At 44.3% G+C, this 25450-nt stretch overlaps 1 protein-coding gene and 1 long non-coding RNA gene across 2 annotated transcripts in view; one reads left to right on the forward strand and one right to left on the reverse strand.

The window, feature by feature from the left end:
• The window catches only part of LOC144380875 (uncharacterized), a 48097-nt gene extending 32865 nt beyond the window's left edge, over positions 1–15232 (forward strand). Inside the window, exons 2-3 of the long non-coding RNA XR_013445152.1 lie at positions 3522–3616; positions 14424–15232. This is a non-coding gene — a long non-coding RNA (uncharacterized LOC144380875). The remainder of the gene's footprint in view (positions 1–3521; positions 3617–14423) is intronic.
• The window catches only part of MARCHF10 (membrane associated ring-CH-type finger 10), a 72808-nt gene that overhangs the window by 34427 nt on the left and 12931 nt on the right, over positions 1–25450 (reverse strand). The window contains 2 exon segments of the mRNA XM_078065893.1: positions 5716–5729; positions 7383–7558. Of these exon segments, the coding sequence (XP_077922019.1) occupies positions 5716–5729; positions 7383–7558 (190 nt within the window).

Raw genomic sequence — 25450 nt, forward strand, 5'->3', positions numbered from 1 at the left:
CCAAGGGCGACTTACCACACCAGGTAAATTTTACTGGGCCTCCTGGGGCCCGGCAGGCACAGCACAGGGGTCTCCGCCGGGGTGGGGCAGGAGACGGGGAAGTAGCACAGGGTGGCCGGGGACTCGGGCACGGGCCCCGGGGACCAGGAAGGCGGGCTCATGAAGGAGGGCACGGGCCCCGGGGGGAGGTGGGGGGAGGGGACCTGGGCCGCCGGGGAGGCAGGTGGCACGAGTGGCAGGAGGAGGCAGCAGTAATTGGAATTGGGCTGCCGGACGGGGGAGAAGGCAAAGACGGAGCAGTAAGGGGAATATTCAACACAGAACAGGGGGTGCTCGCTGCTGTCACCTGCACAAAAGAAAAAGAGCAGTCAGGAAGCAGCACTCACGGTGGGAAAGGACATAAAAAAGCCTGTGAATGAATCAGAACTCAAAAAGTGTTCTTCGGGGCTGGTGTGTCCAGGTGTCCTAGGGCAGCAGCAGTCTTGGATCTCAGAGTCACTGAAGAGTTAACTGAGGGACATGGCCTCATCATCACACCCTCTTCCAGCCAATAGTCTCTGGCGTCCCTGCCAGACACAAGAAAGTTCTTTCCCCACCATGTTCCTGCGTGGAAGCGCTGGGTCCCTTCTCTCCCACAGCCAGTCTAATTAGCTGTGCTGGCAGCAACATACGGTGGCTGGCAGGGTCTCACCTAGGTAAGACTCTCCCCCCACCAGTCCTCCAGCTGTCCGCAGGAGGAGGTGGCGGTCATGCCCTAATCTGGCTTTTCTGCTACCGAGAGGAGGCTTGGGAAAAGAGAAAGAAGCCGAGAGATCCTGGTGGGATCGTGGAAAGGGAGAGGGACCAAGGCGGGGAAGAAGCAGGTGGACGAGGGAGGCGTCCAAGTGAAGTTAATGATTTGTTCGCTAACCTCACACTTAATCTGCCAACCTTGCTGGAGGCTGAGTGTGGGCACCTGATGGAGTCACGATCCAGAGAGACCCCCTCGTGCGTGACAAATCTCTCAGCTCTGCCACGAACCAGCTGGGTCACCTTGGATCAACTGCTTACCTTCTTGAAACCTGTTTCCTCATCTGCAAAATGAGACAGGTGTTTTCTCTAGCCTTGATCTTCCAAGGGTGGTCCTTCAACCACCAGCATGGATGTTCCCTGGGAGCTTCTCGAAATGCAGAATCTCAGCCCACCCAAACCTACCGAATCAGAACCTGCAGCTTATCAAAGTCCCCAGGTATCTCTCATCAACTTTAAAGTTCTAGAAGCAAGGCTCTGAGACGGTGTCCAAACCTCTGTGATGACAGTCACCTGTAGTACTTGTTAAAGACGTGGTTTTGCAGGCGGCTTTATTGGAGATTCTGAGAGATTCTGACGCTCTGGGTCAGGAATGGGAACCAGGAATGTGTATTTTAATCAGTTACCTCCCTGCTGATACTTCTCATCAGAGAAATTTGGGAAAGAGTGCAGCAGAAAATCAGTTCCAATTCTAAAATGCCATCATTCGAACCATCCAGTTGAAAACCATTACCTCCAGTATAATTGGGGGGGGATGTGTTTCAGTCCTTATTGTATCCTCTGTAGGATTTGACGTGATTATCTGTTCCTTCATTTCCAAATGTCTCCCTAGGCTCCTGGAGCAGCTCCTACTTTTCACATCGTTTCTCTGTGGTTGTCTTGTCCTTCTGTCCTTTCTCCACATCTTATCTGCTTGCTCCACACACTCTCTCTGGGAAGACACTTTTCAGCCCCCTTGCACTCCAGGCCCTTGGATTCCTGCTGGCGGCCAGGAGCTCTCTGCTGAGCCACAGACCTGGATCCTTAGGTGCTTCCTGGCGTTTCCTTCTGGCCAGCGTGCCTGCCCCTCAGAGACAACACTCACGGAATGGGACCCACTCTCTTCTTGCTTTCTCAGCCTTGGCAAAGGCATCCTTCACTGGCCTAGTTTTCCGGGCCAGAACTCCAGCTTCTCTTTAGTTCCTCCTTTTTCCTTATCCTCACACCCAGGGGTCACCAAGTTCTGCCAGGTGTACTTCCTTGAACATCCTCAAGCCCAGTCCTTCCCCCGTCCCCTCTGCTGTTACTCCAGGCCCAGTCCTTCTTGTTTCTGGGTGCACTGCACCTACAGTTTGCCTGGTGTCTCAGCCTGTCAGACTGCCCTCACCCTCCACGAGCCCCCTTTCCATGCTACAGTCTGCTTTTTAAAATGCCAGTTGGATTGCATTGCTTCCCACTTAGATCCCCTCCCTGGCTGAGGCTTCAATGCCTTCTGCTTGACATGCAAGGCCCTTGGGGACCTGGTCCTTGCCTACCTGTAGGGTGTCTGCTTTATACTCTATACTTCCTAAAGCAGAGTTTCTCAAACTCAAGTGTGCATACAAATATCCCAGAGATCTTATTAAAGGCAAGTTCAGGTTCAGTAAATCTGGGCTGGGACTTGAGGTTCTGCATTTCTAACAAGCTCTCAAGTGATGCCTCTGCTCTAGTCTGGGGACGCTGCAAGGCCCAAGGCCCTAGACGACTTGCCATTCTTCGATGTGTGTCTGTCTTTCCCCCTCTTCTTTGTCTCTCCTCCATGCTTCGCATACTTCGTACCTCCTGTGGGGCACATCATTCTTGCCTTTCCCCCTGGTTACATCTCCCGTGCTTTAGGAATTTCACCCCACTTGTCCCTGCCCACAAGCTCGTGGAACTTACCTTTGTAGGGACATGTTGGTGTCCTGCCCTCCCGCTAAGCTGTGAGCCCCTGGAGAGCAGGTCCTGTTTATTATTTCGGTGTCCCCAGTACCCATGCAGCACCTGGCAGGTAAGCATGTAGTGAGCAGAATGCTAAAGTGCAGAATGAATGGGTGATGGATGAGGAAATTAATGCATCCTGGTATCCTCCTCCTTGGGACAGCAGGGCCGATTGGATAGATTTGCTAACGTCCCAGAGGTACCGGATAAGTGGATGACCTCATTGATAATCAGATAGTTAACATTTTTTAAGTTTATTATTTACTTATTTATGTAATCTCTACATCCAGCTCATGGCCCCAAGATCAAGAGTTGCATGATCTTCTGACTGAGCCAGCCAGGCACCCCTAAAATTTTTTATAATAAAGTTATAACCTCTCTTATATCTCAAATTAAAATGGCTTTGGTTGAGCGGCTTATAAAAAGATGGCAACCCTGGAGCAGTGGGTGGTGGCGGGAGTAGGCTTCATAAGCAGAGGGAGGATTGGGGACTGAGCTTTACCTAAGGCTTAGGCTCTCCCCAAGATTTTAATCTTCCTGTCTACCTGGTGAGATAGGTAATAAACTCGATTTTACTGATAAGGAAACTGAGTTCAGAGAAGTTGCCAGCTCACATTTATAGGGCTATAAAGTGATAGACCAGGAGGATTCTGAACCAGGACTTCAAATTCTGGACTCTGTGACGTCCCTGAGCCTCACTGGTCTCAGAAGCATTACCATAAACGACTGAGAATTGATTCTCTCTATAGAAGTGGGAGCATTCACTTATGTTGCTTGTTTTCTTACTTGGGCAGATGGCTTGGAAAGTTGTTGGGACACCAGTGGACACGCCTGGAAATTCATTATTCTTGGCCTTTCGAGAAAATCTTCAACAGGATTTATTTGCAAGGTAAGTGATGAAGATTTGGGATTTGCCCCAAATTTCTCTTCCTTCTTTTGAAGGCTACCCTTCAAATAAATATTTCCCAACTCAAAAAAGATCATAGTTATGTTAGATGTTTATCTTTTTAAATCTGAATTCACTGCTGTTTCTTAGCTTTACAAGAATACATCTTCACAATAAGCCATTATAAAGCTGAATAGGTTTTGCTACTCCTAAAAATGTGAATCTGGTAATGACTAACATTGAACTCAGTAATAAGTGAGGATAATTTCAGAACACTTGGCTTTGTTTTAAAGGGCAAGGTTTTGGAAGCAGGCTCCATGACTCCATCCAGATCCATTTTCCTGGCACATAACTAGGAGACGGTGCCCAAGCTCTAGGTGACAGGAGAGGGCACACTCATTTCCCGTGTGCCTGGCACTGAGGCAGAGAGGTCTGCAGGGCTCCAGGCGCCGGAACCCCACAGCACAATGGCCTTTGGATGCCTCTGTGGGTTCTGGAAAGGAGAGGTGGCTCCTTTACAAGTCAGGCTATGGCTGGGCGGAGTCTTGGATGCGGGCAGGAGTCCAGGAGTTGGAGGCCACGGTAGCTCCCTTCGCTTCTCTGTCCCCCAGCATTTGCTGGGCCTGCAGACTGCTCTGCTTCTCACGGATCCAGACAGAATTCTGAAGTAAAAATATGTAACTGCTTCTCTCCCGCCCTGTATCTGTGTTCACCTTGATCATGAAATAGGATTTCTGAATCCATCGCACATCAGACACAGCTGGGTCTTGACTCACTGCCTGAATTTTCCAAGTCTTTTTGGAGATAAAGCAAATCTCTGGCTTGGTGAATGCTTTCTGATTATTCATTTTTTTCCCCTTTTGTGTTTTGCTTTGGAAATTCAGGGTGTAGTAAAAGTGTCTGTACCTGCATTTATATCAGGATTTTAAAAATACAACTCTGATTTTTGGTAAAGGGGAAAAAAGATTGTGGGGAGGGGGGACAACATTAAGACAAAGAAAACAAGGGTTTCTAGTTCATTCTCTCGTGAATACAGTTCTCCCATCCTAGAGATCATAATGCTGTAATTTACCAAGTGCTTATGGTATCGGGCACCATTCTAATGGCTGAGGATACGTTTTATCATTGAATCTTTACAGCAGTCCCAGCGGGTAGGATCTGTTTTCACCCCCCACTTTACAGATGAGGAAGCTGAGGCACAGAGAAGTCAGTTGCCCAAAAGCCACACAGCAAATAAGAAATGGGGCCCAGATGCTCATCCAAGCATTTTGACTCTAAAGCACTTGCTCAACACTACACGGAGGGAGACAGCATGGAGAACCACAAGCCAACTCACTTAGCAACAGTTCCGTGGAAGATATGAACTTAATTTAAAATGTGTGGATTCCTTCTAATAGAGTGTGAAGACCAGTGAAAATCTCACACCTTCTCAGTTATAAATCTATTTGTAGAGGGCACCATTGGTTCCTATATTGTAAATAGCCTAAATTCTAGATGGTAGTTCCCATAGATATAAGGAAAACCTCCTTTATATCATGGGTTATCATTACACAGATTTGCATGTAAGGCAGGCCACATTTCCCAGCTATATTATTGTATTCAGGAAAAGTCTAGCAAAGCTCAGTGGGGGAAGGTTAGCCTATCACACAGATGTTGCAAAGGGATTTCACTGGGTTTGATGCTTCAATTCTGCACAGAATCCCAGTTCTGAAATGGGAAGAGTTTTGGTGATTCACTGCCGACTTTGGATTACCCCCAGAAAGCTTTAGGAAACTATTTCTCTGCAGAGGTGAAGAAAAGCAAGAACCTGTGAATTTACCTGGTAGATTGGATCAATGTGTCCAGATAATTCAGGCCCCAAATCTTCTTTTTCTCCAACAGCAGGGTATTCGTTTTTTTTTTTTTTTCCCCTGAGCTGCTAGCGCCACTCAACTAGACTTTTCCTGAAAAGACTCTGCTTAAATTCTCACCATGTCTCTGGGCTCTCATTTCACTGTGCTAATTAAGGAACTCTGAGGGTGCATCTACACATGTAAAATGAGTGGATCTCAACACACCAACGCTTTGCTTTTGGCCAGCTTCGCGAACACGGTTCGCTGCACAAGTGCTTCGGCTTCTGTGGCAACTGGCATCAATCACCAGGACTGCTAGCCTCGCTGGACAGCCGGGGCCCAGTCCAGCTCCTGCCTGCATGGATCTTGGACATGGTCTAGGGTCCTAGTAGGACGATAAAGCCGGTGCTTTTTAAAACCTTTTACTACAAGTAACATCCCTCATTTGATGAAATAGATATCTTTCTGCCAACTTGGCTCTCTTGCCTAAACCTTGGTGTTTTCCAGGCTAGTAATTCTTCAAACGTGATGTTTTATAGAGTGTAAAGTGAATTAATTCTTCCTTTTGTCAGTGTTGTACGTTCCATATGGAGTTTGGTCAGTCAGAAAAGCATCTGTATTAATCACACAGACCAAAATCATCTCATGGCCCTCAACTGTACATCCTAATGATTTTTCTCCACAGATGACGAAGCAGCCCATGCGAATAGCTACCCAGTTTTAGTAAGAAGGCTAGAGATTATATTGAGTGAATGGAATTGCATTATTTGAATTTAAATACAATTTTTTTCTATTAAAAACATCCCCAATTCAATAAATTACAACATGTATTTTGAAATATTTAGGGAATGATCTTATCTGCTCTATTCCATTCTTAAACAGCTGAATTAAAAACATACTTCCTACTAAAAATTTTCAGAATGAGAAATTGTTAACTATTGACGATACTTTCCCCTAAGTAAATAAGGAAAGAGAGTTCGGGCTTTGCTTGGAAGGACGTCATTTCGGAAGTCAATTGGTTTTTTTTTTAACTTCATTAAAGCAACAAAATGTGGGTGGTTAATCTGAGGGAAAGCTGCCATTTTCTAAAAATGCATTAAGACTTCACTGGACGGGTGGTTGCATGACAAGAGCTATTTAGGATTAGAAAGTAGTTGTGATTTGTATTTAAATGAATTGCACACTATTTACAAATTCCTCGGCAGTTAATTTGGATTGTTTCCATTCTACTGCAAGCAGAAGGCAGACCTTTCTGCCTAGTTACCCCAACTTCGAAGTCCCATTCTGGAGGAATCCAGTTTGTCCTCCATATGTTGGCTTTGATGGGGATGAGCCCGAGGGACTCTACGCTTTCACTTGAATTTATCCTCTTTCTGGATACTATTAAATAACTCCTGCCTCAAGCAGAGGACTGGTCTCCGCTTCAAAGGCAGCTAAAGAGTGAATTATTTACCAAATTGCACAAAAGGGAGGATTTATCAAGCCCCTTTTCTCCCCGAGAGGACAACCCCAGAATTGGAGGACTTTATTACTCTTTCTTGGCTATAAATTATGGTGTTCAGATGCTTTTGGAAGCTTCTCTTCATGCTCTCACTTGAGTCATAAAATTTGATACCTGGGGCCAAATGCCTTTATCCCCCCCCCCCAGAAGGGTGAAGAAGATGAAAAAATGCCAATTCTAGGCAAGTGCCACACAAAGCCAATGATTGGTCAGAAATATGGGCAGTGGGAACAGTTACTCTACATAATTCACACCTCCTTGACCTGCTCTTCTACCCCGAAATGAATTTTACCATTTGCATAAGATCATTGGACCCTCCAAAGCCTGAGTTCACCCTTTGGAGAACACTAGGTGTAACCAATACCACCAGTCTGACTGTTGTCATTACCTATAATACTGGGATTTTAGATTTTGTGAGTTTCAGTAACTCAGCCACTCACCTGAAGAGGGTTTGCTGGGGCCTGCTTTCTCCACCTTCCTTGGAGTCATGGTACTTTTATGTTTCTGTTTGACTGATGTTTGGTCAATTGCTGGAAGTTTGGAATCACATTTAACCGCAGAACTCTTGGTGGATGGTCTTGGTTCGGCTAGAGGATCCTCCTCACCAGAACTCTACGATAAATGAAAGGTGTCTGAGTATCAGTGGCCAAGTAGGTCATCTTAGCTATGCAGAGGAGAGACGAGCTGAATGCATGGGCCCCTTCAGCACTAACACTGGAGCTTCCTGCCACACTTAATATGCCCTTTTACCAGAGAGACTTTGATGGACTGTATCCATTTAGAAGTATCAGTTAGAAATAATAGCAAAGTTAATAAGTCTATTTTGTGGAACACTATAAAAAGAAGGCACTTCTATGAGTCTGTCTTGTAGAACATTATGAAAAGAATGCATTTCTGACCCTTGCGTAAACCCAAACAACTCATGTTAAAGGCTACATATGAAAGCAGGAGAAACAATGCCCTTAAACGTCTTGCTTTTGTTATTTGAACTGCTTTGGGGGTGGGTGAGGAAAAATGGTCTTTATGGTAATCATATACTTAACAATGAAAAGGAAATTTAGATAGTGTGTTGGGACTGAAAAAATGGGACCTCAGTTTAATATTCTGAATTATTGGGTGCAACCTAAGACAGACTAATCTTTTTAAAAGTCCCCTACTTGTCAGTCCTCTGTAAAGAAGTCAGTATAAATCTATGCACAGCCAAATCATGATTCCTGCAGTGTACGGCACAGCCTTGCCAACACAACCGAAATTATCCAGACATTCAATAGTTTTATACTTTGCCACAACTACGCCCACCAAAGAAATAATAAAAGCAGTGTAAATGGCTATGGGAAACCTGGTCATGAGAGGGGAGTTAAGTCTTGCATTATGATTTTTTAGGTTTTTTTTTTTTAAAGATTTATTTATTGGGCGCCTGGGTGGCTCAGTTGGTTGAGCAACTGCCTTCGGCTCAGGTCATGATCCCTGAGTCCTGGGATCGAGTCCCGTATCGGGCTCCTTGCTCGGCAGGGAGTCTGCTTCTCCCTCTCACCCTACCCCCTCTTATGCTCTCTCTCTCTCTGTCTCAAATAAATAAAATAAAATCTTTAAAAAAAAAAAAAAAAAGATTTATTTATTGTTGGGGGGAAGGGTGGAGGAGGGAGGAGAGAATCCTCAAGTAGAGTCCCCACTGAGTGCGGAGCCCCAGGCAGGGTTTGATCCCAGGACCCTGAGATCATGACCTGAGCTGAAATCAAGAGCCAGACGCTCAACCAACTGAACCACCCAGGTGCCCCCCTGCCTTAAGGTTTTAGGTCCTGGTGTTATGATTTGTGAAACACTTTGCAACAAACAAAACCCCAAGGTTCTCACCCCTCCCTCTAGGGGGAGAGGGTCACTCAGTTCTTCTACAGGCACATTAGTCCAGTATTGGAACGTCCTCTGAAGATGCAGTCTTTTGCAGACAAGAGTGCTACATTAACGCCCCTCCTCCCCTCCCCAACTGTGGCAGTTTGTATTGATCTCACTCATCGTTCTCGCTGACAGTTGTGGCATTTTCATTTCAAGGCTCCTGACTCAGGAAAATACTCTGAGTAGCTTTGAATTATTGGGCGCAATATAAGACAAACTGAATTCTAAAAAAGTCCCCTACTTGTCAGTCTTCTCCAAAGAAGTCTGTATAAATCTACAGGTGGACAGATCATTATCCTCTAAGATTATAAGTCCTGTTTTGTAATTTAGAGTCTGGATACAGCCTTCAAACAAATAATTATTATTTCTCTCTGTCGTTTCAGAAAACAAATCATATAAAGGGACAGGGAAAAGAAAGGACTTAATGAATCAGTTCTCCATTACCTTTTTGATTCTGGAATTTAATAGAAATCCTTGAAAATGATTGTGACATGTCACAGATGAAGCATTAGGTCATATCTGAGCATGAGACAGGCTGTTTTCAGAGAAGGAAATGTGGGCTTTAATTGTCCAACACAAACACCTGACATTAGTGTGTGGAGAAGCCTGCTCATACAGGGGTCTGTTCTTCAGCCCTTTCTTTCCTTTTTTTTTTTTTTAAGATTTTATTTATTTATTTCAGAGAGGGAAAGAGAGAGTGCAAGAGCACACAAGCTGGGGAGACAGGCAGAGGGAGAGGGAGAAGCAGACTCCCTGCTGAGGAGGGAGCCCGATGCAGAGCTCAACCCCAGGACCTTGAGATCAGGGCCTGAGCCGAAGGCAGACGCTTCACTGACTGAGCCACCCAGGCGCCCCCTTCAGCCCTTTATTTCTAACCAAAGCAAAGGCAATAAAGATTCTCTGGACTAAGACTACCAGTATCCACAGTGACAGTATCAGGAACAATAATAGTGTCCACCATTACTGTGGGTCCGTCACCCTCAGCCAGGGCTGGATTCTTTGCTTGTCCCAGACAGTGGTGAACTGGGAGGAGTGAGTTGGTAACAAGACTTTTTATTGGGTGGGTGTTAAGCCATATTTATCCTTCCTTCACCCACTCATTATACTTCAAGCCTTTAATAGCACCAAAGGTGAAAGAAAGTTTGGCCCCCTAGGCAGTGCCTATTACATATGGTATTGTGCACCTGCATTCTGAGTACATCCTCTTCTGGTTCCTGGTTCCATAAAACTTACTTCTGGTTGGTAATCATTTCAAAGAGTCCAGAAATTGCAGCTGAAAGAGGGTGTTTTGTCAGCAGGAAACTAAAGTCACAATGGCAGGAACTATAATACTTACTATAATACTTACGAATGTGCTTGCTTCACTGAGTCATTGTAAGCAGATCATTTCAACTTTCTGTGCCTTTATTCATGTCCTCTTATGTTCTCTGCCATTCTCATCTATCCTCTCTTATGAAAATCCATCATATTATCCAGGGAGGAGGATCCTTGGTGGGACAAGTCATAGTAACTCACTCTGGCACTAAAGCATAGTATTTAATAAAACTTCCTGGGAGTAAATCCTGGCCCTTTCACAGACTTATTGTGTGATATAGTTTATTTTTATTTATTTATTTATTTATTTATTTATTTATTTTTAAAGATTTTATTTATTTATTTATTAGAGAGCGAGTGAGAGAGAAACAGCATGAGAGGGGGGAGGGTCAGAGGGAGAAGCAGGCTCCCCGCCGAGCCGGGAGCCCGATGTGGGGCTCGATCCCAGGACTCCGGGATCATGACCTGAGCCGAAGGCAGTCGCTCAACTGACTGAGCCACCCAGGCGCCCTGTGTGATATAGTTTAGTTCATCTCTCTGCATCTCAGATTCTTTTCATGCATGAACAATAGTGGTCTATCTTTTGGTGGCTCTGTGAGGATTAAATGAGTTAAGATGTGTTAATAGTGCTTAGAACAATGCCAGGCATGCAGTAGGTGCCATGCAAGTGTTGGCTTTTGCAATTAGCTGTCCATTCATGTTCATCCATTAAATTAACTAGCTAACTACTGAATATTAACTACATATTGTTGAAAGCAAAACCAAAATCCCCAATGAAACATTCTATTGGATTTTCACCTAATCTGAATAAATGTGAACAGAGAAAGTGGATCAGTTCCTACATTGGACTCTTGGTTATTTTCAAAAGCTATATAATTTATAATTGTCTTGTAAGTAGTCAGTTGAAATTTATTTCATCTTAAGAAAATGTGTTATGGGGGCTCCTGGGTGGCTCAGTCAGTTAAGCGTCTGCCTTCGGCTCAGGTCATGATCCCAGGGTCCTGGGATCGAGCCCTGCATCGGGCTCCCTGCTCCGCGGGAAGCCTGCTTCTCCCTCTCCCACTCCCCCTGCTTGTGTTCCCTCTCTCGCTGTGTCTCTCTCTGTCAAATAAATAAAAATAAAATCTTAAAAAAAAAAAAAAAAAGAAAATGTACAATTTCTTTTTCACACAGCAAATCTCTAATGGAAAATATTTAACAACGTTTAGAGATTATCAAACAATAATAATTAAATTATTTTGATTCAAAGTTGATTTTAAAACTGTCTTTTCCTCTTGTCATTTTGAACAGTAATGACAATTTTCATTTCTTCCCCCATATGTTCCTAAGTTGAAATGTCACATGGAGGGTGGAGGCAACAGCACATTGCTATTCCTTTGAGGAAAGAAAAGCAGCTCGATCTTTCAAAATCAAAGTCTAAAGCATTTAAAAAAAACGAACTAGAAAAAACTTTAAAAAATCAAGCTACATGGTATATGTGAGTATTCTAAGTTCTCTATTTGTAATTTGATGAGAAAGTCCTAATAAAGCTAAAGAAGAACTAAAAGAAGTTATTGTCAAAATTAGCCTTTTTTAGAGCATTATTATATTTGTACTTAACGTTTTCCAAAAATCCCCAACTTGCTCTTCTGGCCTAATAGAGATATTACCTTGCCCAGGGCTAGGTGCTCCCAAAAGTTCAGAGGAAGAATCACATGAGGAAGAGAAGGCACTTCCGTCAGAGAATGCAGTGGCCCTGGGCACTGGAATAACGGCTTAGTGACACTGTCATGGTTCTAGTTAGGCCTGGAAGATGGAGACCCAAGGATTGGGAGTGGAATACATTTCCTCAGGGATGTGAGAATGACGAGATTTTTTACCTGAGACCTAACAATGTTGAGTCTGGAATGGCCAGGTGACAGTGAACAGAGATGATTAGAAGAGCAAGGAGACTAAAGTAGTCAGAGACAGACAAGACCAACTTATTTTCCAACTCTTGCCTGATGGCTCTTTTCCAAGACCCAGGAAACTGGTTCTCAACTGGTATGCCACCTCCCACCCTCCCCCAGCGTGTGCTACTGAATTCTGATTGATGGAGACACTAAACCTATTTTGCCACATGTCATGGGATGGAAAGCTGGGCTGAACAGATCTTATGACATGTGTAGACCAGGGTACAACCTGCTGGGAATAAAAGGGAAGAGGCCAAAGGGTAGCGTCAGGCTGGTGCCAGAGAAAGACCGTGTGTTTACGACATTCAAAATGAATGCATTTTCATGAGAGTGTGAAAGACCGTGATCAAGATGGTGACTCTCGACATTCAAACAGTAACAACATGGGAAGGGTGACCAAGGGACTGTGGGTGCAAATGTGTATCTTCAAAATCTCCAAAGTCCACATTGACATTGTGCCTCAAACACAAAAACAGCATTAGAGAATTGAGGGTAGCTTATAGCATTAGGGGTAGGGTGGACTCCTTTGTGTATTCAAGAACCATAAAGTTAGCATGTTCTACACGGAATGCTGGCCATATCTCAAAGCAGACTATACTTATCTAGAAAAAACTAAGAGCAGCAAAGTCCTGCCCATGTTCAGGACAGTTTTGAGCTTACTGGAATTGTAAACTTCAACAACAATAAAGAACAAGGATCAGTAACCTTTTTTGGGTTTTGGGGTTTTTTGTTTTGTTTTTTTTTTTGGGGTTTTTGTTTGTTCGTTTGGACTCACGTACCACCTGCCAGAATCAGATTGCTGCTTAACCCCATTTGTCTCTCCCACCTGAAGATGTGGTTACCATATGGGGCTGGGTAAGAGTGGGATCAGCCATAAACCTTTGCTCTCCATTTTGCCACAAGATGCTTTTTGGAGTCAGATGGGCTGTCACATGTATAAATATCCTGCGCACCGGTCTGTACCATTGACTTCGGTAAAGGGCACCCCGCCCCCCGCCAACCGGCCACTGTCTGTGATTCTCATGCTAGCAAGTTGGAATGACTCAGCCTGAGACACTGATCTGAAAGCAGTAGTGGCCTTGATGATTAAATTAGTGTATGATGACCATTGGGTCTGCTCCCTGAAGGAGGGGCATGTGGGACTGTAGAGTTATCTTTGTGCTTACTCTCCATCTCACTATGGAATGGCCTCTGGGTGAAACTCAGAGCTGCAAGCGACTGAAATAGCAAACATGACAGATTTCCTGACACTTGCTAGGTATTTCTTGTAATGCAAATTGATCCCTCGTGTGTTGTGGAAATCGCTGTCGGTTTACACGGGTGGGGACACATTTTCGTGCTTTTGGGGACAAGTATGTATGGTGTTCTCTGGGGTAGAGTTCTGTGTGGTGGGCAGTGGGTAAGGAAGTGGTATGTGGCCAGAAAATGTTGGATTTTAAAAATTTGAATGCTACAGTGTAGTGTTTATTTATTTATTAAAAGACTTACTTATTTGACAGCGCAAGCAGGGGGAGCAGCAGACAGAGGGAGAGGGAGAAGCAGGCCTCCCGCAGAGCAGGGAGCCCGAGGCGGGGCTCGATCCCAGGACCCTGGGATCATGACCTGAGTCGAAGGCAGACGTTTAACGACTGAGCCACCCAGGCGCCCCCAGTGTAGTGTTTAGTAGCACATTGAGACTGATCTCAGTTGGGTATTTCTCACATGTAGTGTGGCTACAATATATTTCTCCTCCATTCTTTACTTGAATTCATATTCCCCTTTTAGCTGAGAGGAGCATCTGAGGAACATAAAAGATTTGGCCATCAAATGGAGATCACCTACAAAATTACCTCCTACTCAAAAGAATATGTCTAAAATGTGGGAATTGAGATGTATCATTTGCAACAACTATGTCTTCAACCCCATGCTAGACACCATGAAGGAATCTAAAGACAAAAACCTTGCAGTGGGAGAGAGAAGATTATATACCATACTAGCAAAATTCAAAACAACATTTAATTAAGCAATAAATTGGGTGGCACCAATTCTGAATTCTAAAGGAACTCACAGAAAAAGATGTGAAGTCAGGCAGGGTTCCTGAGGCAGGTAGTGGTTTCAGGAGCCAAGGTATGGATGGAGTAAGAAGTCGGGCATGATTCTCAGACAGCAGGGCCAGGGGCCAGAGCAGACAGTGTGAGAGGAGCGGAGAGAACAAAAGCTGGAGAGCAAGGTGGGGTCAGATGGTGGGGAAGTGGCTCTGAGATTCAAGCAAGGGATTGAGAGTCAATGTGATAGAGACTGTGGGTCTGAGTAGAAAATTCTTAACATGGTATTAAGATTAACACGTATGTTTCTTTCAGAGTGGGAAAATAAAGCATTCTGCAGATTTGCCAGTGAAATAATCTTTTTGTAGTTTCAGTGGCTTATTTTTATAAAGTGTAATTCTTCATTACAAAAGAAACACACGTTCATAATGGAAAAATCAAGACAAGCCTAAGAAAGAAAATTCAAAACCTTCAAAACCCCATTAACCTTGAAATAAAAACTGCAAATAGCTTGGTCTGTATTCTTTAAGACTCCCTTTTCATGACTGTGATGGAGACAACTAGCTTTCCACCGAAATCCTTCTGGATATGGCCACCCACCTTGAACTGCAGGTTTCCGTCTCCCCAGCCACTAGATGTGAACTCAGGAGGAAAGTCTCACCAGCCGGTGGGAGTGGGAGTGATGTGTGCATTCTGCCTCAGTGTCTGGCTCTGCACTTCAACTTGCAAGGTAACAACTTTGAAAGTCGTGTGTCGAAGACAACTGAACCATTATCAGCCTGTCTCTGAAAGTCCCGGTGGAGGAGAGCTGCCTGCCTGCCGATCTGGTTCATCCTGAACTGTCACAGGCACAAGAACTGAACTTCCGTCTTGACAGAGTCATCGCGTTTTTGGTCCCTTTGTCACAGCTGACGTTACTCTAACACACATTTATGCATATGTCTGAATATGATTAAATAGAATTGTACCTTATATACTGTTTCACTTAATGATACATTGCATCAACAGATACCTTTTTAACGTTTTTTCAGTCTCATCGTGGGGAATGTCAAATCTACAGAGGAGTTGAAAAAATAGTACAAATAATACCCATTACTCTTTAGCTTGTCAGTTTGCACGCGTATGCTCTCATGCACGCGTACTCTCTGCTCTCTATTTTCCTGAAGAATGATCCAATCAAAGTACATGCATTGCATGCAGTTTTTATGTCCCTTTAGTCTTTGGTTTTCTGCCTCTCTTGCCTTTTCATGTTTTTTACTGTTTTGAGGAGTCCCAGCCTCATAGGTCTTATGTTCTGAATTTGATTGTTTCCTCATAATAAAATTCAGGTTAACCATTTTTGGTATGCATATTCTATAGGTGGTGTGGTGTCCTTCTTCATAACATCACACATCAGCACCTCACAATGCTGCTTGATCTCTAGGGAAAGGTGGTGACTATCAGATTTGTTCAATGTAAAGTTACATTTTCCCCCCCATTGCAATTAGTAGGTAATCTACAGATGATTCTTTGACACTGACTAGCCTATTCATAAACAACATTTTACCCAATGATTTTAGTGTCTTTTGATGTACTTTTCCTGATTGGTAATTATATAGGGGTAGCAAAACGATTTTTCTAATTCTGTCATTTCTTCTATAATTAATAGCTGGCATTCTTCTCTAAAGGAGAAATCCCCCCTTCTCTTTTATTTAAATATGTAATTTATTATCATTGTGGTCTCAAGAATATATTTTACTCAATTACCTCATCACATCCTTTGATACTCAAATTGTACCAAAAATGGTGAGTGGGAGTTCATTGAAGTTGACTTTTGACTTGAGTCTTTGAGCACTTCTTTGCTTTCTGGTACAATAAAATACCCTAGCTTCACCTTGTATTTTACCTGTCTCAGACCTGGAATGCAAGAAGCTCTGGTTCCTTTCAGTTAAAATGGTACTTAGGAATTAATACCTGTATGCGAGGTGCGTTCATTGCTAGTAGTGTGGCATTGTTCCTAAATCCTTTCAATAGAATTCATTAGAAATATATATTTAAAAAATCATGAGTTCACAGTGATATTTCTAATTAAAATGTAACACTATATGGAGCTTTCCCTTCCTTTAAAAAATTTTATATTTGTATTTTACATTTAATATCTTTTATTCCTTAATATTTTTGTGTTTTAGTCTGTAATAAACATGAAATAATGTCAGAATTACAATACAAATATTACTCTAAGAATAAACCCACTACATAAAGTTCATTCTTTTTTGGTAGTTCTCTTTGTCTTCAGAATATACTCTTCAGTTACTGGATGGATCTATCATAATTCTTTCTGTTGGTCATATACTTTGCTTCCAGCTTTTTGCTAAAATAAATAGTGCTATGATGAATATTCTTATAGATTTATACACATCTTTAATTATCTCCTTAAGTTTCCCAAAGTGGGAATTTATATTAGTAGATTAAAAGCATCACAAAGATTTAAAGTTTTTTGTTCCCAAATTGTCCTCTAGAAATATTGGTATCAATTTACATTTCTGGATGTGTATGAGAATGCCAGTTTCTACATAACTTTTCCAACTATTCTCTTTTTTTAAAAAGTCTTTGTCATTTTGGAAGAAGATTGTAATTTTGATTTGTAACTCATATGTAATTTTAATTTCATTATTACACAGGCTCATTTATCTCACCTGACTTAGAAAGTATATTCCACCTATTTCTAAAAAGGGTCTGAGATGACTTAAAAGTTGAACTCAAAACCATTTTAAAAAATGGAACAAGAGGGACGCCTGGGTGGCTCAGTCGGTTAAGCGGCTGCCTTCGGCCCAGGTCATGATCCCAGGGTCCTGGGATCGAGTCCCACATCAGGCTCCTTGCTCAGCAGGGAACCTGCTTCTCCCTCTCTCTCCGTCTGCTTGTGCTCTGTCAAATAAATAAAATCTTTAAAAAAAAAAAAAAAAAAAAAAAAATGGAACAAGAGGGGTTCTGGGTGGTGTAGTCTGTTAAGCATCTAACTCTTGGTTTTGGCTCAGGTCATGATCTCAGGGTCTTGAGATCAAGCCCCGAGTTGGGCTCTGCTCTTTGTGCAATCTGCTTAAGACCCTCTCTCCCTCCTCCCACTGCCTGCTCGCGCTCTCTCAAATAAATAAATAAATAAATAAATAAATCTCTTTTAAAAAATGGAACAAGAAAAGGTAAAACTAATTTATGGGGAAAACAGAATAGCAGCCGCCTCTGAGAGGGGACAGGCACAAGAATTGGCTAGAAAGGGGCATAGGGGATCTTCATGGGGTGATGAAAACTTGTTTGGGGTTTGGGTTACATGGTTACATGCATTTGTCAAAACTCATTTACTGTTAAAATTTGTACAATTCACTGCGGGTAATTTCTACCTCTAAAACAAAAACTGGAAAAAAAATGAATAATCAAAACCACAGAAGCCATAAACAAATATTCGGCGTTAATGACGTACATGCTGAAGTGTTTCGGGAGGGGGGAGGGCAGAGGACTGATGTCTGCAGCTGGCTTTGAAATGCACCAAAACACAAGGTGGATCAGTGGATGGATAGATGGATAGATCGATGTTCGATAAAGCAAATATAGCAAAATGTCAACAACTGTAGACTCTGGGTGGTGGGTATATGGATATTCACTACACAATCCTGTCAACTCTTCTGTATGTTTTGAAGCTCTCAGAGTAAAACATTGGGAAGAAATGGAGCAGTAGTATAGATATATAGATATTGCCGGGCTGCCGGGATAAACTAGGTACCTGGTGGGAACACTGCCAGTTTTCTTTTTATGGCCCATAATAAACATTTCATTAGATCTAAAATGTTTCCTTCATGATATCATCTGGTAACAATGAGAGATCAATGATCAATAGAGGAAAGTCAATGTGCAATAAATTTTAAGAGAAATGTCTCTTAAAATTGGTGCTTTAGGATGAACATAAGTTTATAATAACAGGTGATTTTCCATGGAAATGGCAGTATAGCACATACGTTGGGATACGGGAGTGATGAGTAAAACAAAGACTTGGCTCTTGCAGGGCTTACAGTCCAGGTAGGAAGGTAGGTCATTTAATCAAATAATCATTAAAGAAATGTAAAATTACATGTTCTAAATAAAAAAAAAAAAGGAAGCATTTGGACAGCCATAGAATATAGGGCAGAAGGGTCCGAATCTAGTTTGGGGGGACAGGGCAGTTTGGAAGAACCTCCCTGAGGAAGTGACCTGGGCTGACATCTGAGGCATAGTGGGAAGGCAGGGTGCATGTTGTAAGAAGAGGGAACAGCACGTACAAAGACTCCTTAGCAAGATGTGGCCTGGCACGTAGGAGGATCCAAAGCCAGTGTGGATGGAGGAGCACAGAGGACCAGAACCAGCAGGGCCTTGCTGGCTCCATCATGGATTTTGGTTTCCATTCTGAAATTCACAGAAAGCCACAGAAGGGGTTTAAGTGGGCCAGGGTTCCCCTCATCACTATCATTCCACCTGTGGTAGGGAAAGAGGGATTTAGGGGCAGGAGCAGAAGTAAAGACTGGCTAGGAGGTCTCCGCAGTAACCTAACTAGGCAATAGAAGAGAAGCACACAGATTAAAAAACTATTGGGGAAGTAAAATGGGAAGGACTCGGAGATTGAATTGAATATGAGTGTAAGGAGGAGAGAGAGTGCCAGATTCTGATGATGCCGCACAAAAGGAAGCATGAAGGGCTGGGTTGGGGACTCTAGCATTAGGCCTGTGGAGGCTTCCAAGTAGATGTAATGAGTAAACAGTTGAATATTCAGACCTGGAGATTTCAAGTGAGTTCTGGGTTGGATATGGAGATCTGGGAGTCATTGGCAGTTAACATCTTGACTTTGGCAGTTAAAATCTTGAGGTGACCTAAGGAGAATTTATAGAGCAGGACTTCTTGGGGGCAGGTCATGAACTTGAATGGGAAAATTATATGTTTATTCCACTAGCCTCTAACTGAAATCTAAGCATGGCTTTCATTTCTGAACGCAGGCAACGATGCACGGTAGTATCGTCAGTGCCTGTCACTTTGTCACCAATAGCAATCACAGATATTTTCACATTGCATTAAATTTGCTACAGATGTCTCAAAATCCCCTTCACGCCCATCACTTGTTATTTAACGTGTTAATAAAGAAGCACATATATTACTGAATCACAGATTTCTAAAAATACTTTGATGACTATTTCGACAAACGTGGTTTCCTTTGAAGCCCCATGTATTATTATTTTACGCATTTGGTGAAAATGTTCTGAGAAGAGGATCTAGAGAGTTCACCCTACTGTCCCAGAGGTGTGTGATACAAAACAAGGATAAACCCCCCCAGGTATGGAGTGAGAAGAGAACTGAGCCTCAAGGAATCCCAGGCTGAGAGCCTGGGTGGAGGAGGAGGAGACAGGGAGGAGCCCTGGAGGAGAAGGTGGCTTTGCAGGAGCTCAGGGACGCAGCGTTTCAAGAGGGACCGAGTCAGGCAGGAGGCCAGTCAACACTGCCGAGAGGGCAAGTCAAGCATGGCGAGGACTGAAAGACCTGCCACGTTCAGAGACGTGGAAGTCATTTGACAAAGTGCCATTTCGGTGGAATGACGGGCATGGAAGCCAGATTGGAGTGGGTTGAGGAGTGAGTGGGAGGTGGGGAAATGGAGTCAGTCAGTGTAAATAATTCTTTTGAGAACTTTGTGAAAGAGAAGAAACAAGTGGAGGGGATGTGGGACCAAGGAAGAACTGGTTTTTTTTTTTTTGTATTTTTGGGTTTTTTTGGTAGGAGACCTTGGATCACGATTAGATGCTGATGGGAAGGCTCAGGGACAGCTGGAGATGCAGGCAGGGAAGGGAGCCGGAGGACAGCAAGGAGCAGGGATCTTGAGTGGAGGCGGAGAGGCTTGTAACTGGTGGGACTGAGGGGAGGGTGGCTCACAAGGAAGGGAATGGGTGGGCAGGGCAGCAGAGAGCTGAGGAAGCTTCCATCTGAGGACCACTAAGGTGTGGGGTGGAAGAGAGGAGGGACTGAAGACTGGGCAAAGGGAAGAAGGTTCAAAAGAGGGAGAGAGAGTTGAGCAGGGAAACTGGGCAGCACTGAGAAGTTCCAGGAGGTTGGTGGCTGTGATCTTTCAGTGGTCACCATGCCTCACATTTGAGTGATTTTTCTCCAGCAGTTGCCAGGGACCTGGATAGAGACCCAGAGACCACGGATGGCTGGGATTTTGCCAGAGAGATGAGAAAAAAAGACAAAGGGCAAGGGAATTATTAAGAGGATTTTTGTTAAAAAGTAGGCTCCATGCACAGCATGGAGCCCAAAGCAGGGCTTAAACTCACGACCGTGAGATCAAGACCTGAGCTAGATCAAGAGTTGGATGCTCAACCAACTGAGCCACCCAGGTGCCCCTTATTAAGAGGATTAAGCACAGAATCTAGGCTGCTTAGGAAGGAAAAGGCAGTAAGGGGGCCCACGAGAGAGCTAAGGGCCAGTGGACCGGAGATTCCCAAGAGCTGGAAGAGATGTCATAGTAAAAAGGGATGAGCAGGAGAGCTGGAAGTCTGGTGTGATCAGTGGATTTTGGAGATGGAGAACTTTTGGTTGATGTCGCAATCCAGGATGTGCTGTTGGTGGGGGGGACGGGGGGGGAGGTGGTGGCAGAGTGGCATGGAGGGGGACACTTAAGATGCATCCGGAACTGAGAAGACAGGGTGTGATCTGATTGTCCAGGTGGGTGCCAAAGTCATCCAGGATTATGGCGGGAGACCAGAAGATGGGTGAACAGAGAGCCAGCCACTGCCAGAGTCCTCACTGAGTAAGAGAGAGTGGTCAGGAGACAATAGGGATGTTGGGGGGCGGGGAGGGATGGTGGAATAAAACAGCGCAAGCCTTAGTGTACCCGTGTTTCCATCAGAGCCTGAGGAGCAGTGGTCTGGGAGCGAGAAGGGCACCCTCCTGTCTCCTGATCCTAAAGAAAGCGTGTGGGAGGGATATGATTGGTGCCCTCCAGGGAGGGGAGCTCTGAAAAGAGGTCTGATGTACATGCCCCGTGCCACAGGAAGACCGGACAGCTCACCCTTGCCCAAGAGTGCCCGTATCTCTTTGACTTCGGCTGTTCCTTCCACCTGCCTCAGCTCCCCACCCCCACTTCCAGCTCCCCGAATCCTGTCGTGCCTTAAAGATCCAGGGAAAATCTGCATCCTCTGAAGCTTCTCCAGGGTTCCTTTTGCCTTTTTCTTACGCTCATCCGATGCTGTCTTGAACTGCACGCGTTTGTGCGACATCTTATTTAGCCAGCACTGTGAACAACCCAAGGGTGGGGGCATGGTTTATTTAGTACCCTGTCCGCATAGCACCTAGCACCGTGTCTTGGATGCAAGTGGTTCATAATTCTTTAGTGAATAAAGCAATATAAAAGCAATACCAAAGAAAATTTTAGGATGAAATGCTGGATATTATAAATCATGTTTAATGCAGGTATGCACCCGAATAATGTCTTGCAACTGAAAAAAATTTAAATTTTGATAGCTGGAATTTTAATTGGTTTTTAACAAGCTTTTTGTGTTTAAAAAATAATTAGGGCCATTTTTTTTAAAGGAGGGAATTTTAATAAAATGTAGTAAACTGAAACACATAGCATTACAGAAAATGGGAAAAAAAGCTACTTTATTATGATCTTCTCCCATGCACTTTCGGAGTTGCTGAGTCCAATTAACACAAGGAACTCTCTGGGTCAGAGGCCACCGATTCTCGGCATTGACAATTTCACTGAGCTGGGATAACAATTGGGGTTTGTGTCACCCGGCCACATGGCAGAATCACCCCAGTGGAAGGATTGACTTGAGGCTGTCTTGCTTATCTGTTAAAAAAGGCAGGACAACATTCTGGAAGCAGCTGCAATTTGAACTGACAGTTGCCCCATTTTACTGCCATGGCCTATTTTTAAATTACCTAGTGGAACTCAGACAAAGCACAGAAATGAAGGAGAAATGAAGCACTAGCTGCTGGCTTTGCCCAACGTACGGTTAGCGTTTGTATGCTCCATCAGTCCTGCTGAAGACCTCCGGCGCCCTGGCTTGCCCACGGAGGGGCGTGCTCGCCAGGTATTCCAATTAATCTATAATCTAATCATAAAAGAAGTCTCCGGTTTAGTCTGGTGAGTTCTCTGGTGGAACATTAAATCGTGTTTTTATAACAAGATGACTTCTGTTATAAAGTACAACTGAGTCCCGGGCCAACTTTGGGCCATTCTGAGTTTCCTCCGTCCACAGAGAGCTTCAACCCAGACTCTCTTATGTCCTTGTGTTCTTGCCGGTCTGTGACAAAAGGAACTTAGCCAGGGCTTTGAAGAAGCCACCTGTCCATTCGCAGAGGGGTATGCCTTGGGAAAGAAGGCTCTCTTTCGCTAGTCACTCTCTGGTCAACACCAGCGTGGAGGTTTCCAAGTGGTTGATCGTAACTGACTTGTCTTCAAGCCCAAACTGGCCATTGCACCTCGGCAGCCTCACTAAACTACTAGCCTCTTAGGCAACATCAGGGAGCATTCACCACTCCGAGGAACAGCATCTCCTGTTTTCTCTCGTTCATGATGAGGATTCCTATTTTGGCTGTTAACGGCTATATCACTAGGACTTCAGCATGTGTGCATTCCTAAAACATTCTTGTAACTGTCAGCCATCACACGTTCATGGAGCTCCTATTAGGTGGTGGGCATTGGAAGTAGGACAATAAACAGCACCCGCTCTGGAGTAGCTTCTAGCCTAAGGGAGGAGGGAGATAGGAAGATGTATCCCAAGGTGGACTTGAGCCCAGAGGGTGTTGTAGGAAGGCCAAAAAAGGCCAGGCCAAAAAAGATGGCCCTGCAGAGGGGTGCGCTAATGGACAGATTCACGAGGAAGGAGACAAGACGCTCTGGCTTTGGTGTCTGATTGGTGTGAGAAGGAGCAGGAGGAGGAATCCAAGATAATTTCTGGAATTGTGACTTGGGCAGAAATAAATTCAGGAAGAGGAACCATTTTGAGGGAAACAGATAATACAGTCAGCATCTTGAGTCTGAGGCGCTTGTGGAACACGCCATGGTGAACAGATCAACAGCTAAAATGGAAAACAAACTCAAATGAGAATTCCCACAGATCTGCACTTGTCAAACCGTGGGCTGCACATTCCCTCTCCGTGACGTACATTTGGAGCTCGAGATGTCGTGTGCAGAGCTGTGGGATTACTCAGGTGCACCTCGAGGGTGCAGAATCCGAGCTACAGTCAAGAGGGCGGCTATGACAAACACACCAGGTGCTAACGATGACTCACAGCCTCCCAGGGTGGGGCCTTTTGGCAGGTAGAACCAGTGTGTGCGTGTGTGACCTGCCTCATCCACACACGGGCCTGGAGCCAGAAAGAAGGGAGGCCAGACCCTCAAGGAATCCGAGAATGGACAAGCAGAAGTTAGGGAAAATTAAAAGTGTGAGTCATGGAACGCTTATGCCCTGTGCTAAGCCCTGGCTGCTTTCATGACACCGGTAAGGGTGTTGGTAGGTTGACATTGACAGATTAATGGGAGCCGTTTGAAAGGGGAGAAGCTCAAGGTTTCACAGGCAGGATACGCTGAATAAATAGGTAATGAAAGGAGGCATGCAAATATACCGAGGTCTCAGAAAACACAAAATGCAAATCGAGCCAACCTTTTTGGACAGCTGCACCGTCGTCAGAGAGCTAACATTTGCAAGGAGCTGCAGTATGCAAAACACTGTATTGTGCATTATGCAGGGTCACTTTCTGGGAAACAAAACCCGTTCCTGGCCCAGGGGCTCTTGTCTTGTTTTTTGAACTTGACCGCAATCTGGAGCAGCGCTGTCCCATAGAACTTTCTGCAATGGTGGAAATGTCCTACATCTTTGTGGTCCAGTATGGCAGCCATGGGACACATGTGGCTACTGAGCATGTGAAATGTGGCTAGCGAGACCAAGTAACTGGGTTTACAATTTTCTTTTAATTAATTTAAAGGTAAAGGTAAATAGCCACACATGGCTAGTGGCCACTTTATTGGACAGCACAGTTCTAGACTTCTGCTGCCCTCATGTATGGATGGATATTCTGACTTTTTAAGCCACTGCAGGTCACTTGAAGAGGCTTTGTTTTTTATTTCAACCTCCAAAGTTTGTGCGGATCATCATGAACAAAACAATTAAAATGTTTATGTTGGGTAATCACCGTCACACTTAAGCTTACTGTGCTTTCTGGGAGGTTCAGGTGATCTCACCGGTCCACATCCCACTGAGCCAGGCCTGGGGACGAGCCGGTCGCTGCTGGTGTCAGGTTTACTGCCGCCTTCCCACGGAACGTTGGGTCCTTGTGACACGGAATCTATTTAGTTGCCGGTTGCTGATGGTGAAGGACAATAATCCCGTTCCTATCAGCAGGGCAAACGGTACTCTTGGTCTCTGCCTTCTTTGCTGACAAAGAAGTAAATGCAGTGACAACATGTCCTAAGTCCTTGAGGTATGTGCATTTGGAACAGTGTCCCTTTCAGCGAGGCTAGAAGATAAGAAAAGCTCATGACACCCCTCTTCGTAGAAGGTTGCTGCTCCCCCTCACCCCCAAGTCCTGGGCTAATCATTCTCATCATTTTCTCTGGGGTAATCGGGGCTCCTGTTTCTTCTCTGTGAAGGTTTGGGAGGGCGAAATATCCTGTCAGTTACAGCAGGCTCATCTAGGCCAGAGGCTCTCCCGGGGACACGGTTTCCTGCTCGTATCGAGAGACTGCTTTGCTTTTTAATCTACTAATCATCCAACTCCTAGTTGATTAGATGGAGCTGCTGTGTATTTCCCTATTTCTTCTACTCTGATTAAACAGTTAACATGGTTGTATGTAACTTTGAAAAGGGTCTAAAATTAAGTTGCCTTTTAAAATTAAATTGGCTTTTAGAAATGTGGCTTGGGATTGGGCTGAGGCGAAAGAAGGTATTCTAGAAGCCTCAGAGCCTGCTCTGCTACTGATACTTCCTAGAGCACCATTTGTAAGACCGGTCGGACACCAAGGCAATTTATAATGTAATCTAATGTTAGCATGAACGTAAGAGTCTCTTGTTCTCGCATTGATCCCACGAGATCAGCATTAATAATAAGTATCTCCTTGATGGGAAATTGAAGTGCTTAGAAGTGGTTTGTCTGAATTCACACTGTGATGAGGGATAGAGATGGCTCTTGATGATGAGTGTTCTTTCTACTTTGCCACACCGCTAACTTAAATGCATTTAGGAGGTACCGCTTTAAAGAACCTCTCAGCACGAGCTTGATGGTTATGGCTTTATCTTGGATTTAGGGGTAACACGGCCTCTGTCTAAGGTACAGTTAAAGCCACAGGC

This window comes from Halichoerus grypus, chromosome 2 (genome assembly GCF_964656455.1).
Source record: "Halichoerus grypus chromosome 2, mHalGry1.hap1.1, whole genome shotgun sequence".
Classification (NCBI taxonomy): domain Eukaryota; kingdom Metazoa; phylum Chordata; class Mammalia; order Carnivora; family Phocidae; genus Halichoerus; species Halichoerus grypus.